Source organism: Mesocricetus auratus, unplaced genomic scaffold (genome assembly GCF_017639785.1).
Source record: "Mesocricetus auratus isolate SY011 unplaced genomic scaffold, BCM_Maur_2.0 Super-Scaffold_100691, whole genome shotgun sequence".
NCBI classification, from domain to species: Eukaryota; Metazoa; Chordata; class Mammalia; order Rodentia; family Cricetidae; genus Mesocricetus; species Mesocricetus auratus.
In genome coordinates, this window is record NW_024429267.1 from 18,952,699 (window position 1) to 18,969,992 (window position 17,294).

A 17,294-nucleotide genomic window follows, 5' to 3' on the forward strand; every position below is an offset into this window, starting at 1 on the left:
AATTAACAAAGGGTACCTCATGAAATTTAAAAAAAAAAAAAAACTCCTGCACGGCAGAAATACCTGCCACCACTCCTGAACTCTCATCATCGATCTTGTCCCTATCTCCTGTTAATCAAAGCCTACTCTACATGGGTATGCACAAATCCATCCGAAGTTTGTTCTGAAATGGAGTAAAAAGGACCATGGAAACAGAGTGGTACCACCTCCACGCTACAACTTAAAACAACTCAAATATTAAGGATTCTCTTTAGATCTACCTAGTGTTAAAATCTTAGCTATTGAAAGTATAAATGTCATTGCTGAATTATGTTTCCTGACTTTCCTCTCTTTTTGTCTGTTGTCTATACAGAGCTGCCAAGTCTACTGTGTCATCTTCGTCTCTATGATCTTTACCAGATGAGAACTGACAGCAAGAAAACAATGAACATGCCCTACAATGTTTCACATCATAACAAAAGAGTGAAGTTTAAAGAGAGAGAGAGAAATGCTCATGCCTGCAGTATGGAACATGTTGTGACATTTGACAAAATACCCTCATCAAATATAGACAAATTGGTATCAGCACAGCAGCTGAGTTTGGGTTTGGGGTAGTAGCCAACCCTCTTATTGTATCAGAGGCAAAGATTCTTGACTCCAGCCTGCAAAAGTTCCAGGCCTTAGCACTGATGCTACCTGTAGATTACTGATGAAGCCAGAAGGCTCTTTAGGTTCTCTAGACGTGTGCTGTCCTTTGGGGCCATTAGCCACATGTGGCTATTGAGAAATTAATGTGGCTAGTTTGAACTAAGCTGTGTTGTGAAGACAAAATATATACGTTTTTTATAGAAAATGTGAAATACCTTATTATAAGATATAATGCTGACACATTAAAACAATACATTTTATCATTTTAGGGTTTATTAATTTTATGTGTCACTTTACCTTTTTTTAAAGCAGATGCTGAAGATTTTTAAATTACATGTGAGGCTCCTTTGTTTAAAATACTATTGGCTCTCAGCTTTCATTTCAATCAATATTGTGATAAAGTTATTATAAGTTGAGAATTTGACTAGATTATTATATGCTTAGCCCTGAGTTAATTCATTAAATTACAGGAGCTAGAGATACAAAATAAAATTCTCTGCCTTCATTGGGAAGGAAATGGAGGAATGCATACCTATGAAAGGAACAGTAGGCATAATAACTAAGTTAAACACTACAGAAATACCACAGCAGAGAAAAACTGACATCCACAGAAGTTAGACCAGAATGGAGCAAAGGAAGGAGGCTTCCAGCAGGTAGGTTATCCTATGTCTCTATACCATGCTGTCACTAAGGCCACCTCTCCTCTTCTGGGGTCTGACTGCACATTCTGAGTGCCCCCACTCATCTGGTCTTCCTTCCATGATCCTGAGACTCTCCATTAATCTTTTATCTTGGCAACTAAATTGTGAGCTGCAGAAGGGAAAGAGGCCGATATTGACTGCCTGTCCTGAGATCATTTTACATAAGAACAAAATCAGAAGGCATAATCCACAAACCCTAGCATCAAGAAACAGAGGGGAGGGGCTTGGTCCTGCCTCCACTTGGTAAGCCAGACTTTGTTGACCCCCAAGGAAGGCCTTACCCCCCGTGAGGAATGAGTTGGCAGTGGGAAGGGGGAGAGGTGAGGAAATTGGAGAAGGGGAGGGAGGGGGAACTAGGGTTGACATGTAAAATGAAAAATAAAATGTTTTAAATAAAAAAGAAGAAACAGAATGTCCCAGGAAGTAGAGATTTGTAAGTATGTTAAGTATTTCTTCCTATGTGTCCATAAAACGGAGCATAACTTACTGGTTGTCTCATAAGCACTCGCAGGGGGAGATTCACCCTCATCGTACACTGCAGAAACGCTCACAGTATATGGGGTTTGAGAGGAGAGGTCTTTGAGGGTAGTGCTGGTCCTTGATCTGTCCACCTCCACCTGTAACAGAAAGAAACCAGTGGTACCACTCTTTAAAGGATTTGCTTTAGTCTCCTGATGCTTACTAGAGCTCTCATTGCAAGATCATGACTCCAAAAAACATGTGGATTTTCAATTTGCATAAGAATCTAAAAAGTAGGCACAACTTAAATGTTTCCAGAAAATGTATGTACTGGAGTCATAATGACCTGATTCTCAGGCAAGCAATGAATACCCATGGCTTCAAGCAACCAAACCATTTTTATCTGTATCTTTTAATGTCACAGTCTTATTACTTGCAGAAATGTTCATATATATATTTATATTTATATCTCATTTGCTGTACTCAAGAACTCTGGGAGGCCTACTGGTTAAATCCATTTGAAATAGAAACCCAAAATGAAATAAACATATACAGACATATAAATTAACTTTTGTACAAATGACAAACATATACAAAGGGGTGAAAGTTAGGTTTCAAAAATGCTTCTAGAATTCTGGCATTAAAATTTCCTCAAGTACACCCAACTTTTTGCCCAATTTTTAAAGGCATCTTCCTAGGAAGCCACCTCATTTTGCTCCCACTTTAAATTACATTGCAGTATAAGAAGTTGTGCACCCCAAAATCACCTCACAGCCTATTCCTTTCTTGCTGACCTGCCCCCCTGTGTCATCTTCTTATCTAACACGCTCCCTTCCCTCTTTACTGCACTTCTCACCACCTTATATTTTTAGAACATTTGGCATGTTTAGTCATTCATAGACTAGAGGGCACCATATAAGGACACTAGATGGAAAGGAAATACCACGTTGATTCTCCAACTCTTTATCTACTGAGGGATGATGTTTTGAGATTAACATCACACAGCAGAACATTTCCAAACTAAATCTAACACAGTCCAATATATTACTGATTTTCAAAAAAATGTCTCAACCACACAAATTTTCTGCCTTTTGTTAACAAAGTGATAAGTATTCAAAACACACTATCATCCGTCTACTCTTGATAAAGTTATTTTGTTAAGCCTTGGAAGAAAACAACTATTTCCATATCTTTTCTCTTCTCCAACCTACCTCTTTGAACTCTTCTTCTGGAGTTTTGTATCTAACAATGTATTTACGAACTTTTCCAAGCACAGGTTCCCAGATGACATTCATGGTGCTATGAGTCACATCTCTGAGTTTCACATCTTGAGGTCTGGGTAAGGGGACTAAAGAAGCACAAGACATTAGAACCAGATGTGGAGTCTCCACCACAATGTCTTCAGCATCTGAACAAGCCTTCAGGAAGATGCTTAGAGAAAACTTAGAAGTGTGTAGCTAATGGTTTGTTGTTGTTGTTTTGGGATTATTTTGTTCTTTGGTTTTTGGTCTTGTTTCTTTTTCTTTCGAGACAGGGTTTCTTTGCACAATCCTGACTGTGCTTGAACTTGCTCTGTAGGCCACCCTGGCCTCAAACTCAAGGATCCACCTGCCTCTGCCTCCCACATTCTGGAATTAAGGGCATGTGCCACCATGCCAAGCTTGATTTTTAACAAGATAACAGAAATACCATTTTTACAAAACAGAGCTGCTGTCATTGCACTACTGACTTCTACTGACCTCTTGTTTACATTGTTAAACTGCTTGCTGCTCAGCCATAATGAATCATAAATTCAACATATATGGTGTCCTCAGACATTTGTATGTCTTCAGATATTAAATAAGATAATACTGAAAATGAATTAATCAAGAGGCGCTCCCCTAAGGATGTTACAGGAGCGCTCTTGATTACTTTTCAGAGTTTGACAGTAAGACTCTATTCCTAAAGACACCACATACCTGAGTCATAAAACATGAATAAATCAAGATGATTGTAACCTAGAAACTGAACCTCCATTGATTATCTTTCATAGTGCTAGAAGGGGTTGTATACACTACCAGAAAGGAAAAGCAACCATCATTCTTATATAGCTGTGAGCACTAAAGGCTACAATAATGACTGGTCTGGCAAGATATACTCACTGATACAATCGTGGTATGAATGCCATGGGAGTAGTCAACTACTTTCTGATTTTATTTGCTCTGCTCCACAAGATGAAATACATGCTTATCACTGCCATTATCAAAGTCAGCAACCTGTGACTGGCAGGTAATAAGCCATAGACAACAGCTTTCTACTATTCCTCTGATAAATAAATATAATATTAAATCAACTCCTGGTAACTTATCATTGTGTCCGTAAATTAATGCGTCTCTCAGCCATCACCAGAAAAACTTCTTTCTGCACAACTTCTCTAGGTGTAAACAGTACATATGTATTACAACCTCTCCTCCTAAGGCTCAGGAATCATTTGAGAAAAGAGGACAGGAAGTTTTTAAGAGCTAGACATGGTTGATGACTACATGGTAAGAGTGTTCTCCAAACGCAACAGGGCAGTCATACATATGAACTCACAGGAATTGTGACAGCATTCTGAAGACCTTGGCAAGTTCAAGCCAGCTAAAATCCAGCATGGAGATTGGAAGTAGGAAGGAAGTTCCACCCCTGCTGAGTGGTCATTAGCAAACTAACTGTGCTTCATTGGATGTGGATATAGACATGCCCAAAAGTATATGAGCAGCAGAAATTGGACTCAATGGGTTTAAAAAGGAAAATAAAACACAAAGTTGGGTGGGTAGGGAAGGGAGGTGGGTCTAGGAGACATTGAGGAATATAATCAAAATAAATTGCACAAAATTCTCAAATAATTAATAAAAGAGAATATTATAGGGGATTCTATATAAAAATAGTTATGAGAATTAAAAATAAAAGTGGGCCAATGTTAGGTACCTACTAAGCTTGTAAGAACAAACATTTTTGCCTAAATGGTTGGAAAAAATATAAATGACAAAATTTTGCCAAATCAAACAAATGATTACCTTTTAAAATGGGGAAGATAATGGATAAAAGAAAATTTTCTTTATTTTCTTTGTTTCTTTTTTTTTTTTTTTGGTAGAGTCTTTCTACATAGCCTTGGCTATCCTGAAACTCTTTATGGTAAACCAGGCTAGTCTTTGAACCCACAAAAATCTGCCTGACTCTGTCTTCTGAATGCTGGGATTAAAGTTGTACTCTACTGCCCTTGACTTTTTTATTTATTTATTTTTATTTTCTCTTGTTGTAATGGATGTACCTCTTTCTAGCTGCCCATTGAATCATTTCTCTTTGTGTTATTTCAACTCTGTGGGTCTCTCTTCTTGAATCCCTATTTCTACCATTATCTTTCTTCTCCCTCTGTATTTCCATTGCTTTTGTTTCTTTGCATTTGCATCTTTCTCTTATCTCCTCCCCTCCACTTTTGTAGCCTAGAACAATTCTCAAATCTCTGGTGCCATTTGTCTGTCATCTCAATGTGAATCTTGGGCCTTCTCTCCCAGCCACCTCAGAATATATGTTTTCAATCTGAGCTGAATCCCACCCTCTCATGTATCATTACCCACATCCATAAAACCACCAGCCCTGATCAGGATCTAACACCTAAAAATAATAAATCTTTATAAATTGACAATAAATTTATACTACCAGGCTATTTCGTTTCTCTGCTGCGTGATGCTTATGTTTCCTCACTATCATTTTCCCCCTTGAAGTTCCTTCATCAATTTCCTTAGAAGGGTAGGCTAAGGAACACTAAATTTAACCCATACATATATCCCAGAAATTTTTACTTCTCCAAGCAAAATCAAAGTACACTTCTCCAGGAAGGGAATTTATTAAGCCCTCAGGGAAATAATCATCATTGACCCAAGACACTGAACAATACACAGATAACTGTAGAATAAGAAAAGGCCTTCTGCACACTGCTTTACATCCAGTGGAATATCCCCAACTCCAATCTTAATGACTGGGATATAGTTCATGATCAAAGTGTTGTAGGATTGAATGGACTGATTAATTGACACACTTCAAATGTGCATTCATAGGTGCTAGTTTCCACTTGGACAAGAATTCAAAATGCTTTAACTTAACCTCAATACCCTTCTCCAAGCTATAGTCACACAATAGTCTTAGTCTCATGTATCTTACATACTGTACTTCATGGATTAAAACATGCAGTATTATTTCATATCTACGCCATGATTAGCACATTGTTGCCCAGAAAAACTCTAAAACTCTGTTGATTATAAGATATACCTCAATATGAGGCTCATTAAACATAAAAAGAAAGACAGATAGATGTAAAGATAGATAGACAGATTGACCAATAGATTGATGGATCCTGATATGACATGACTTGACAGAATACAGTATCAGAAAGGGTTCAACTTAGAGGAATAAAGAAGGAGAGTGGAAAGGGTACAGAGCAGTGCAAAAGGACAAATATAAGGAAAGTATAGTGTTTAAATATATGCAATGTCAAAATTACACTTATTATGTCATACATTAACAAAAAAGTTAATTGATGGGAAATATTCATCTATGTATATGTTTGTCTTATAATATAGCTTTTGTGTGTTCATTTGGGACTGATGAGGCTCTGGGACCAGGCTGGTGGAAAGATTTCACGTTACAATTAACAACTATAGTTATGCATTGTTCAACTATCACAAACAGCATATGGAAGGATTCCAACCTTTGTTAAATTTAACAGCAATAAGAAAAGAAAGAAAGCCAGAAACATCTTACGCGTGGCTTCCCGAGCTTTGGCAGGTTCACTAGTGAGGTCATGCAGGACAGCCCGGACAGTGACTTCATACTCCGTGTTAGGAAGGAGGCCAGTCAGTTGCACGTCATTCACTGTTGGCCCCACACGCATCTGCACAAGGAAATGCCAGGGAGAAATAAGACATGTGAGGCCAAAGCTTCCACTCAACGGGAGATACAGTGGAAGCCTGTTAGTAACCATAAGATTAGAACAGAGTTTTTACATTCAAAAGAACTGGATTTTTTTCATCACAATGTTTTAAAAAAATGGGTTGAAGGTCACAAACCTCTTTTCTATGTTTGTTTGGGTATCGTGCTATAAATTGATTCATAAATACTGGCAGAATATTAGGACTGTTGACCTATAAAGCCTGAGAAAAGCGGAGTGATTAAGAAACAGGCACCTCTTACCTCTTTGGGTTTTGTCGCTTCAGTGGCTCTAACTGGTTGGTATGACACAGTATAGCCAGTAGCTCCTCCCACAGGCTGCCATTGCACATGCATGGTGGTAGGGCCAACGTCATAAATATTCAGGCTAACTACCGGGACTGGCACTATGAAAACACCAAAGCAGACATCAGTCAAATCCCGTCAAACAAATGCTTCCTATTTTATTGGTAATATATATGCTAAACAGAGAATGTGTTGCTTGAGAAATTTAATGATTTACTACAGCTCCCTCCACCCATAAAGACCCAATGTCAGTGTTCATTATACTTCATTCCCCAGGACACACATTCCAACTATTAAAAAGAGGAAAACACTCAAAGTTCAGATTACAAATGGCATTCCAGTGAAACCATATGAAAGCCAAAATAGATAAACTTTCTGAAACTTTAATCCTTTTTTCTGGAACATCACTAAGCTATTTTATTCTTTAGTCATAGAGCTTCAGACAGAATTTACCAACATATTATTTCACATCATTCTTCTTTAAAAAAAAAAACATACACATCAATGACTGGAACACAGCGGATTTGTCAAAGGCTGACAAAAAATCCTCTCATGTTCCATGACCTCTTTGTCTTGGAAGTGAAATAATGGATTATGTGCTTGCTGCTGTTTCCCACATGACTTACAGGTTTTCTCTGTGCCCTTCAAAGGCTCGCTGTATTCGTCTTCAACCACAGAGTACACATTCACCACATACTCGGTCTCAGGCTTCAGGTCTTTCAGCACTGTGCTGGTTTCTAGTCGACTCACATAAAACTGGAGGGGAAAATAAAAGGAGTAACAATCAACTCCATCTTCATGCTAGACCTCCAAACAGCTGTCTGCCAGAAGTTTAGAAGGTATCTTGTGAGACTTTGCCCTTTATTTTGAGAAATTACTAGATTACAGAGAGATCTCAGGTAATAATGTAGCTTGTTTTCCCAGATACCATCACCATATTTGTAAAACTAATAAAATGCATCATCCTTAATAACATTCCTTTGTCTACTTTATGAGTCTAGTCCAAATTTACAAATCAATTTACTTACTTGAAAAAATCATACTGATCTTCTGCATTATTGAGAACATTTTTAGAAAGTGTTTTCCCTTTAATGAAGTTGAAAGAGAACTGCCTGCCTTGAGAGGAACAGAGAATACCATTCTTCATTCATCTGCTGTCCCTCACCCAATGTTTCCCTCTGAACTCTACTGAGAAGCACCCACTCTCAACATGACTAAGGAAGCTTAAGTGTCGTGTGCTCACCTCCTGGCGTTTCCCTCCAGAAACAGGGTAATATTCCACCTTGTATCTGTCCACACTGTCAGAAGGAGGTGTCCAGCTCACTCTAAAAGAACGGTGAGTCCTCTCAGATATAACTAAGTTAGAAGGTGCTTCCAAGTCACCTACATGTAGACATAAAGTGTACACACTGTCATTTCTGTAGCACGGTAGTGAAGTACAAAATTACATTGAAACAGCGCTGATCTACATAAAAGTGTTTACAGCCTTCCCTTCAGATGGTAAGTGGGTAATGAATCTATACAGAGGCTCATTGCCCATTGGCCTCTCTGAACAAATAGTCTAAGGGTTCCTTAGTCTCAGAAGGCTCAAACTAGAGTATATTGTCCTTCTTTAAGCACCAAATCCTGCTCTTAACCACTAGTTAAAACTCACCTAGACCTCTGAATCATCCCTGGCACCCTCTCCTCTCTCTGCTCCATCCACATAGTCAGTAGAAGGGGTAGAAGTCCAGATACTTCAGCTTTTCCATTGTCTGGGGTTAGACCCATATCACCACATACTAACTATGTCTAGGCACACTGTGTTCTGCAAAGACAAAACTAGTTGCCTGTCTATGTTGTGTTTCCTTAGAGCACTTACTTCTTATGTGCTTAGTTCTCAATAGGTTATAAGAAAATCTGTTTTTCACTCAATAAATAACGAAAACAAGCAAATGTTAATATTTGGGGGAGGTTGTTTGTTGGTTGGTTGGTTTTTGGTTTTGTTTTTAGTTTTTTGTTTTTCGAGACAGAGTTTCTCTGTGGCTTTATAGGCTGTCCTGGAACTAGCTCTTGTAGACTAGCCTGGTCTTGAACTCCCAGAGATCCTCCTGCCTCCGCCTCCCGAGTACTGGGGAGCCATTAAACTTGTGAGCCATCACTGCCAGGCTTAAATGTTAATATTTTTCAATATGGGTTAGCCATTTTAAAATAGCCAATGGTTGTGCTTTCTGTGGGTAAATAAGAGTGAATAACAGTATCTAGAAAATAACAATAAAAATGAACATGATAAATACATTGTGACCAACAGCAAGATATTGCAAATAATAACTTAAAGAGAAAGGAGTCACTCTTTTGAGCATGACAATCACTTATAAACTCCTTTGGGTATTTTTGTAAGCCAAACTGGGTGAGTGTGCCTACTGTTAGCAGCCTAACCTTTATTGTACTTGGGTCAAAGTCAAGCTTGCAAAATTATCAAGCAGTTTTACTGTCTGGGAAACTTCAATGAATGCAACTATTACTTGGTTGATTAAAAAAAATGAAGAAAAAGGCAGATAAAAGATGTTTTCATTCCCACTCCAAGTTCACTCCGATTGAATAAAAAAAGACAATTCTCTCAGCTAACCCAAAGCCAGAAGCCTACAAATTCTGGCTGCCCAGCTGGTCTATTTCTCCAGGGAAAAGGTCAGACTGTTATTCAAAATCCAAACGAGAAAATCTGTAAAAGTTTGGAGACAGAAGTTCAAGGAGGAACATGAAAAATAAAATGTGACTGTAACCAGGGACCCAAACATTGTGAAGCATTACTGCCGCACTGTTTACTGACTTCATCCTACTTCTCTGAAACCATTGTAAGTTAATGGCAGGCTGTCTCTACACAGCCTGCATGTTTAAGAGAGATAACCTTTTATTCGAAGGATCATGGATTTATGTGGGTTCTTTCGATGACCTATCCTATGGTTTACATGCATATTAATCCATCTGTGCCCTCCCCTGCCACTACAAACCCAGTTCTGAAATTCTTTTTCTAAACCCTAATCCCTTTCCATGGTTACCTCATTGAAAGCCCCACAACAGCAGGCACCCCTCACCATTTGACCCTAACTGTGTAACTTCTCTGCATCTATGTCTTCACCAGTAAAGAAGATTATGCGATTTTTGAAAGGGATCATCAGTGTAGAGCATCAAATGTGACACTCTACAGCTGAGGATAAGAAAGCAGACACAAGATGTCTGTCCCGGGCCTCTACCTTAGGAAACTGGAAGAGACTACCACACATTACTTAGCACGCTAAATCTGTGAACTTAAGTCGTGATCATCTGTGTGGCATAGCACTGACCTGAAGTTGCTCCACTCAAGAATAGATCTGTGCCAGAAAAAGGGGTCTCTTAACTCTCCTTTTTTTCCCCTCCCATTTTGGGGCATTATCTGAGCCATATAACCTAAATAACTTCTTAATTAAACTAGAAGTCATTTTCTAGTTTGGTATCATCCCTCCCCCAAAAAAAAAACATTTAAAAAATGAACTAAAGTAGAAATTCTTAACTAAGACGTTCCCCCGCAGTTGGCACCAGTAAAGGAAATTCTGCAAAATGCTAGAAGCATTTCTATTATTTCTGTGAGGTTAAATTCATTCTAACTTTCCCAGAACTGATAAATTAATGAAGGGCACTTTTGCCATAATCCTCCTAAATAGAAAGGAAGGAAATTTTACTTATAACAAGGACAAAATTTCATAATCAGTTTCCTGAAAGCCTTCAATTGTTTACCATGTGCCAGTAATGTTGTATCTACTCACAACTCAGGGAATGCTCCTGGCATCCAGAAGGCAAAAACCTCTAATGCTGTGGAGCATTTCAGAGTGAGGTACCCACCCAGATAGACCAGCACCTGGCTAAGCTTACCAGGGCCCTTGACACTATTACACAAGTTGATGGTGAGGTCATCCACTATCTTGGATAATGACTCAAAATCTGCCACATTGTATGCATGGGTGTCATCCGGATCAGTAGCAATCATCTTTAGTTCAACTTCATCAGCATTCTTAATACCTGGGAAAACAGTTCAGTCCAGACTGAAAGCTCTTGTCAGGAAAAGTTAATAGGATGAAACAAATACTCCTGCCTTTTCTTTTTATAAGTGCTCCCCCACCGAGTCCGTATTGGGGCATATGTGTATGAGCACAGGTGTTCACAGAGGCATTGTTGGCAAAAAAATCCCATTGTATGATTTTATTCTTCTCAGATATAGCAAGGTCTTGACCATTCCAAAACAGCTAGAGCTGAAATTTTAAAAATAATATTTTCCCCTTTGTCAATTAATTTCGATTCCTCTGTCACTGGACTTTTATTTGGATGGGTCAAAAATTCTACCATCTGTTGGCTTGAGCGACTATGGTAATCTAATGATATTTTTAACTAAAGCAATGTCCTCGGCACATCAGCCACCCCAGGGCAGCACTGTCTTCCCCAGTGTTTACCAATAGCAAACAGTTCCACTCCTTCATCCTTGAGTTTCTTTGATGGAGCCTCCACGTCATCCTGTGACTTTCCATCCGTAATGAGAACTCCAATTTTGCGAGCACGAGGCCTCATGCCAGCTTGGGTCTTGAAGCTCTGCTGGCGAATGAAATTCAAAGCCATGCCTAGTGGGATTTTTAAAAGACAGCCAGTCACATCATTTCTCAGATATCTGTCTGACCAAAAGCACATGCCAAAATCGCACCAAAGCATCTCGACTTACCCGTGAGGGTGTTTCCTCCTTTGTACGGTAAGTTCGCCACAGCCTGCAATAGACTCTTCTTGTCTCTGTGAGCATTTAACTGCCACTCTGTTCTGGGGTCTCCGCTGTACTGAGCGAGAGCTAAAATAACAGCATGGATGTTAGGCTGTATGCCTAAATCAAATTGCCAAAGATCTTCAATATTGTTGGAACCTACCAATTTGTACTCTCTTGGGACCAATATCAAAGATTTCCACAATACGAGAAATAAAGCTTCTCACGGTTCTAAAATTTGCGCGGCCGATGCTCCATGACCCATCCACCAGCAACACAATGTCTGCTTCGGCTCTGGTGAGACACTCCATCCCTGACACAGTAATCGTGAGACAGGTCAGTAAGGAGCACATAGTTGGCAGGTTGCTCCCTATACAAACTCTGCCACCCAAGTTGTCTATTTCAACACACCAGCTAAGCTTAATAATTCAAAGCCACAACTATAATTTATTAAGCTAAAATAACAGTCACGAGAACCAATTTCTCCAAAGATTATTTAAGTAGCAAATCTTCATCATTGATTATATTTCCTAACCATGACTATACAACCTAGAGATTTTAACTAAACCATGATGGTCAGTTTTAAAGGCTCACACAATTAATACCTAAAATAATAAATGAGAATGCACAGCTATCTAACAATAATTTGAATAATTGGGTGCAAATAAGGTAAGATATTACATTCTTCACTATTTATTTATATTTATAAATAAATATAAGATGAACTGATTAAATGTGTAAACTATATAAAAGTATCCTTTATAATAATTAAGCTACCAGGTAACTATTACATATTATGAAAGATTAGACACTTAACTCTTAAAATCTGAACTTTATGAAGTAAAGACATATTTTGAAAATCTGACACATGGTTATATTATCTCATTGTTTCATCTACTTTAGATAAATAAATTCAGACAGCAAAGTTTGCACATTCAAAAAACTGAGGAAGGAGGAAGACACTTAGGAAAAGTGTGCAAAGAAATACACCAAGTGAGAGCTGTAGAAACAACAAACAAACACAGATACAAAGCGAAGGTGCTTTGGGAAGAGAAAATAATCCCAATATCCTCAGTGACAAGCTACAAAATAAAAATATAAGCCAGTTAATATCATCATAAGAGAAACAATGAAACAATGCAAAATATCAAAATTTAACTTTCTTTTATTCACATCTAACCTTAAATGCTGTTTTTTTCTAGAAGATTGTGTCCCCAGCCTTAATTTTTCCCATCTATTGCAATGTTATCAGATCATATTTAACCCCTTTAAAAATGAAATAAAATTAAGCAATGCTTATCACACTACCAATTACACAGTGCCATCCATGTAATACTTTCCCAAGATGGAAGACTTCCACTGTTCCTAAGACCCTCACCTTTAAAATCCCTGTCTATGCTAAGACCTGCTGGTTTTAGCAAATGATTTTTTCCAATGTTTAGAAGTAAACTCTACTTCCTACTTCCAGCTTTAATTCTACTCAATGCCAGCTTTGTTGACATCAAAGCTGTAGCTATGGCGAGGGGCTATAGGACGTGTGCTACCATTTTGCTTGCAAGTCATGATTGCCCACTTTTTTACATGTAAAGCCTTCTTTCTTGGCCAAAGTAAGACACTGAAGCAGAGATATATAATTATTATAACAAAAGAAAACTGTATCACTAAAGAGAAAAATTAGAAAGCGTAACTACTGGTGCTACACTTAATAAAAACTCATTTTTAAATAGCAGTACTTAGTTAATCCCAAAATGAAAATGAAAAGCCAAAAGTTGGCTCAGTTGGATATCTTGAAGCACTTTTTTCAAACATAAAATAGCATGTGAATTATTTAAATAAATTGTAGTAAAAAAATTATAATCACTTGTCATTGTTTAATAACCTAAGACTTCACATTTGAGATAGCTTCATACTATTTTTCTATGGAAATATAACTCAGTTTCTTACCAGAGGATAAAAATGGTGTCACAGTTGTATCGGAAAGGGTTGTCATTTCTTGCCCAACAAGTGGCAAACTTTCTCCTCCATCAAACATCCCAAAAACATTGACTTTATAGGTGGTGCCTGCCCTGAAACAGTGACATGCAGAGTGGGTATGAACCATGAACTCAGGGAAACAGCATTCATCTTGTTAAAGACACTCATCTTCACTGACAAACTTTTACCTAGAGCAACTTAAAATGCTCAGTATTGTGGAAAATGAAAAATAGTTGCTGTCGCATTCCAGCTTGATGTTGAGGATCACAGGATACTAGCCACCCAGCCTTCCAGTGATCTCTGGGGATTTACAGCATCATTTCTGGACTTGCTTTGCTGCCAGAGGCAGAATTCCCCCCATGCTGCTCAGAATGGAGAAGGATCTGCCTTGCGTCTGCTGTCTCTAAGATGCTGTGTTTAAGAAGATTGAAATGTTCGATGTCTGCAAAGTAACTGAACACTGGGCAGCATCAAACAGTGACATCACATTCACCCTATCTACTCAAGTGATAGTGAACAACAGGTTGAACATTAAATGAAAACTTGAACAGATGAAGTTTCCAAGAGGAAGGTACACTAGTCCATTGGTACCAATGGAAGAATGTAGAGTGTTGGTCAAACTCACACTCCTTTGTTTCCCAACTCACTGCCTAAAACCAGACCTTGAATCAACCCAACGCTGTTTTGCCAGCTGGCAACAAGCTCAGGCTCTGGTCTTTGTGTTCCAGTATGCCTCACTGCAGGGATACCCACACTGGGGGGAGGGGTGTCTCAGAATGAGTTACCTGGCCACCACACATTTCCATATGGCTGCAATTGCAATGAAACTATGTGATATGGAAATGTTAAAATCCAGGTACTTGTTTTTCTTTCAGTTATCCCTGATCACTTAATAAGAAAAATTATTTAAAAACACAATCTATTTGTTCAGGCTTAAGTCTTTGCTGAAAACAGATATGAGGTAACTGTTTGTGCAAAACCTACTAATTTATATAAGTGATGCAACCTTTTAGTACAAATACATTTTATTCCTACCTAAGCTCCTCCAAGACAACCGTGTTGTCATATGGTCCAAGGACCAACTCCCCTAGTCTTCTGTCATCGCCTGTAGGATGGAATGTGACTTTGTAACCTTTCACTTCCCCAGGTGCAGGCTCCCAAGTCACTCGGAAACTTGACATTGTCGGATCGGAAGTTTTGAGGTTTCTTGGTGATTTAAATCGAGAAGCTGTAAAAGTGAAAAGGTTTTTTATATATGTATTGCCAATAAGATAGTGTTAGGTGTTTTTTATTAGCTCCCACAAAAATATGCATATATAAAGAGTCAAATCTAGTAGCACAGATGTTCAATAAAAGCACTGGGCAATGGAGTGGTGCCCGAGCAGCATAAACATTCTCACAATGCAGGTGAGTTCTAGATTGATATGTTAGCCGGTAGGATCATTTTTACCAGGAACTAGATATGCAAAGCAAATAAGGCACTAATCAGACAACCCAACTAATAAATATAACTTAGTTTATTACAAGCTTTAAACGTTTGCATGCATGGTGCTCGAGCTTGAATCCAGGGTCTCATTCCTGTTGAGCAAATACTTTTAAAACTCAGCGGCAGACACTTCCCCTCCGCAAGCCCACAACCCCAGATTCAATCTGAAATGTTTACAAATGAAAGATACACTACAGTCTCCTTTTAAAATGCATCATCCTCCCCGCCCCCAAGGCATGATTAGTATTGTTACTGTTGTGTACCTGTTGTCCCTGATCCTTGCCTCAGCTTTCCTTCTCCTGTCTTATACATCGGGAGAACTGTGATGTCATATGTGGTCTGGGGTTGAAGTCTCTTTAGTACTGTTGAAGTGACTGTGGGCGGCACCTTAGCGACCATTTGTCTCCCTCCCCCTTGAGGGCGATACACAACACGGTAGTTGACAACTTTCCCTGGTGCTGGTTTCCATGTGACTCTCATCGTGTGTTCTGTTTCTTCATCCACTTTTAAGGTTTTAGAATCTCGGGATACTGTAAAAAAATTTTTTAAAAAAATTAATGTATACCATGTCAAAAGAAAACAATTTTTGTCTGCCCCCTCCTTCATGTAAGAAGAAACTCTGGATCCTTAAGTGTGGACACAGATGTCTTGCTTAATGTTGTAGTCTCTGGAGTTCGTGATGGCATGTGAGCCTAATCTCAACCTGGCCTCAGTAAGATGCTTTTGTTTTATCCAGTTAATACTAAAAAATGAAAGTTCATATTGCAGGGATTTCCTATTTGCATTCTAGAGACTTAAGTAAAGAAAAAAGATCCATCTCCAAAGATGTGGTTTTAAATTTTTATTGTGTTTTATCTTTAAAGAACTCCTCTAGTAATAAAGCCAGAAGGAATACAGAAGATCGAAAATAAGAGTTAGAAATTTTATTCTGGCCTTTTCAGAAGAAGCTACAATCTGTAAATGGCTACTCAGAATTAGCATGACTGACATTAATCTTCTGATTTCTATGCTCTCATGTAAGACTGTGAATGCAAGAGAACAGGCAACTCTAATAGGTGAAAACATCTCAAAGGCTACTAGATAAAAGCATACACCTCAAATATTTTAGGAAGCACTGTGTATTAACATGTATCTAATGTGTAGCTAATATTACCACTCAATTAGCTCTTTTACTAATATTTCACTCTTATGAATAACTTTCAGAAATAAATCACCAAATATCTTCAAACAACCAATAGCCCCTTCCTTATAAGTAATGAGTTTATCAGAAGAATTATTTAATTCAATAGAATATTCTTAAAACTGGAAGACTCAGGTACTTTCAGAAGGCACTAAAGCTGAAGGAAACAAAATCAACCATCTTTCCAGGTTTTCAAAGAAATTTTCATGGTCAAATGGATAAGAATCATAATTCAATAGCCTTCAATGGGGAAGGGAAACATTTTGTTAAAATAGTTTTTAGAAAATGAACATCACTTAGCACCCGTGATCCCTGGGACTTTAGGAAGAGACTAGGGCTGACTCCATGGTTGGCCATTTTATTGCTGGAGTGTTTCCATGCACCAACACAGGTAGGTGGGATCCTCCTTAACTGAGGAGATCATGGAAGTCCTCACCAACTGGAATCCACAGAAAGAGCACAGCAGTAGAGAGCATGCCACAGATAAAATGCTCCAAAACCATACAGAAGATGCTCTTTTGGTCCCCAAACCATGATAAATCAGGGCATATGTGTGAGAAAAGAGCCACAAACTAGAGCACGCACCACCCAAAACAAACAGAACCACTCTTGAAGATCATGTGTGGCCAGAAAGGTTCCCCAATTCAGAAGACCAACTTTCAGAATAGTGGTGATGTCAGGTGATTATTTCAATAACAAAGAAAAAGTGGTCCTAAACCAAAACAGGTCTTAGACTGAATTTCAAAAAAATCAAACTATTTCCAAATCACTACATTCTAGACAGAGGGTAAGCTCAATATTTACAGTAATGTACTTTCCAGAACCCAACAAAATAAAACTCACAACATCTGGATT

General features: G+C 38.4%; 1 protein-coding gene across 3 annotated transcripts in view; it reads right to left on the bottom strand.

Moving 5' to 3' along the window:
* Positions 1 to 17,294, bottom strand: part of Col12a1 (collagen type XII alpha 1 chain) — a 111,649-nt gene that overhangs the window by 57,227 nt on the left and 37,128 nt on the right. For 2 of the 3 annotated variants that reach the window (XM_005073702.4, XM_021229340.2), the window contains exons 15-27: positions 15,523 to 15,789; positions 14,809 to 15,001; positions 13,744 to 13,865; positions 11,963 to 12,112; positions 11,767 to 11,886; positions 11,504 to 11,668; positions 10,929 to 11,075; positions 8,284 to 8,423; positions 7,667 to 7,796; positions 6,999 to 7,141; positions 6,570 to 6,699; positions 2,999 to 3,135; positions 1,816 to 1,945 (exon numbers count right to left, since the gene is read on the bottom strand). In XM_005073702.4, the coding sequence (XP_005073759.2) occupies positions 1,816 to 1,945; positions 2,999 to 3,135; positions 6,570 to 6,699; positions 6,999 to 7,141; positions 7,667 to 7,796; positions 8,284 to 8,423; positions 10,929 to 11,075; positions 11,504 to 11,668; positions 11,767 to 11,886; positions 11,963 to 12,112; positions 13,744 to 13,865; positions 14,809 to 15,001; positions 15,523 to 15,789 (1,974 nt within the window). The remainder of the gene's footprint in view (positions 1 to 1,815; positions 1,946 to 2,998; positions 3,136 to 6,569; positions 6,700 to 6,998; positions 7,142 to 7,666; positions 7,797 to 8,283; positions 8,424 to 10,928; positions 11,076 to 11,503; positions 11,669 to 11,766; positions 11,887 to 11,962; positions 12,113 to 13,743; positions 13,866 to 14,808; positions 15,002 to 15,522; positions 15,790 to 17,294) is intronic. The other variant, XM_021229341.2, reaches the window with a different exon arrangement.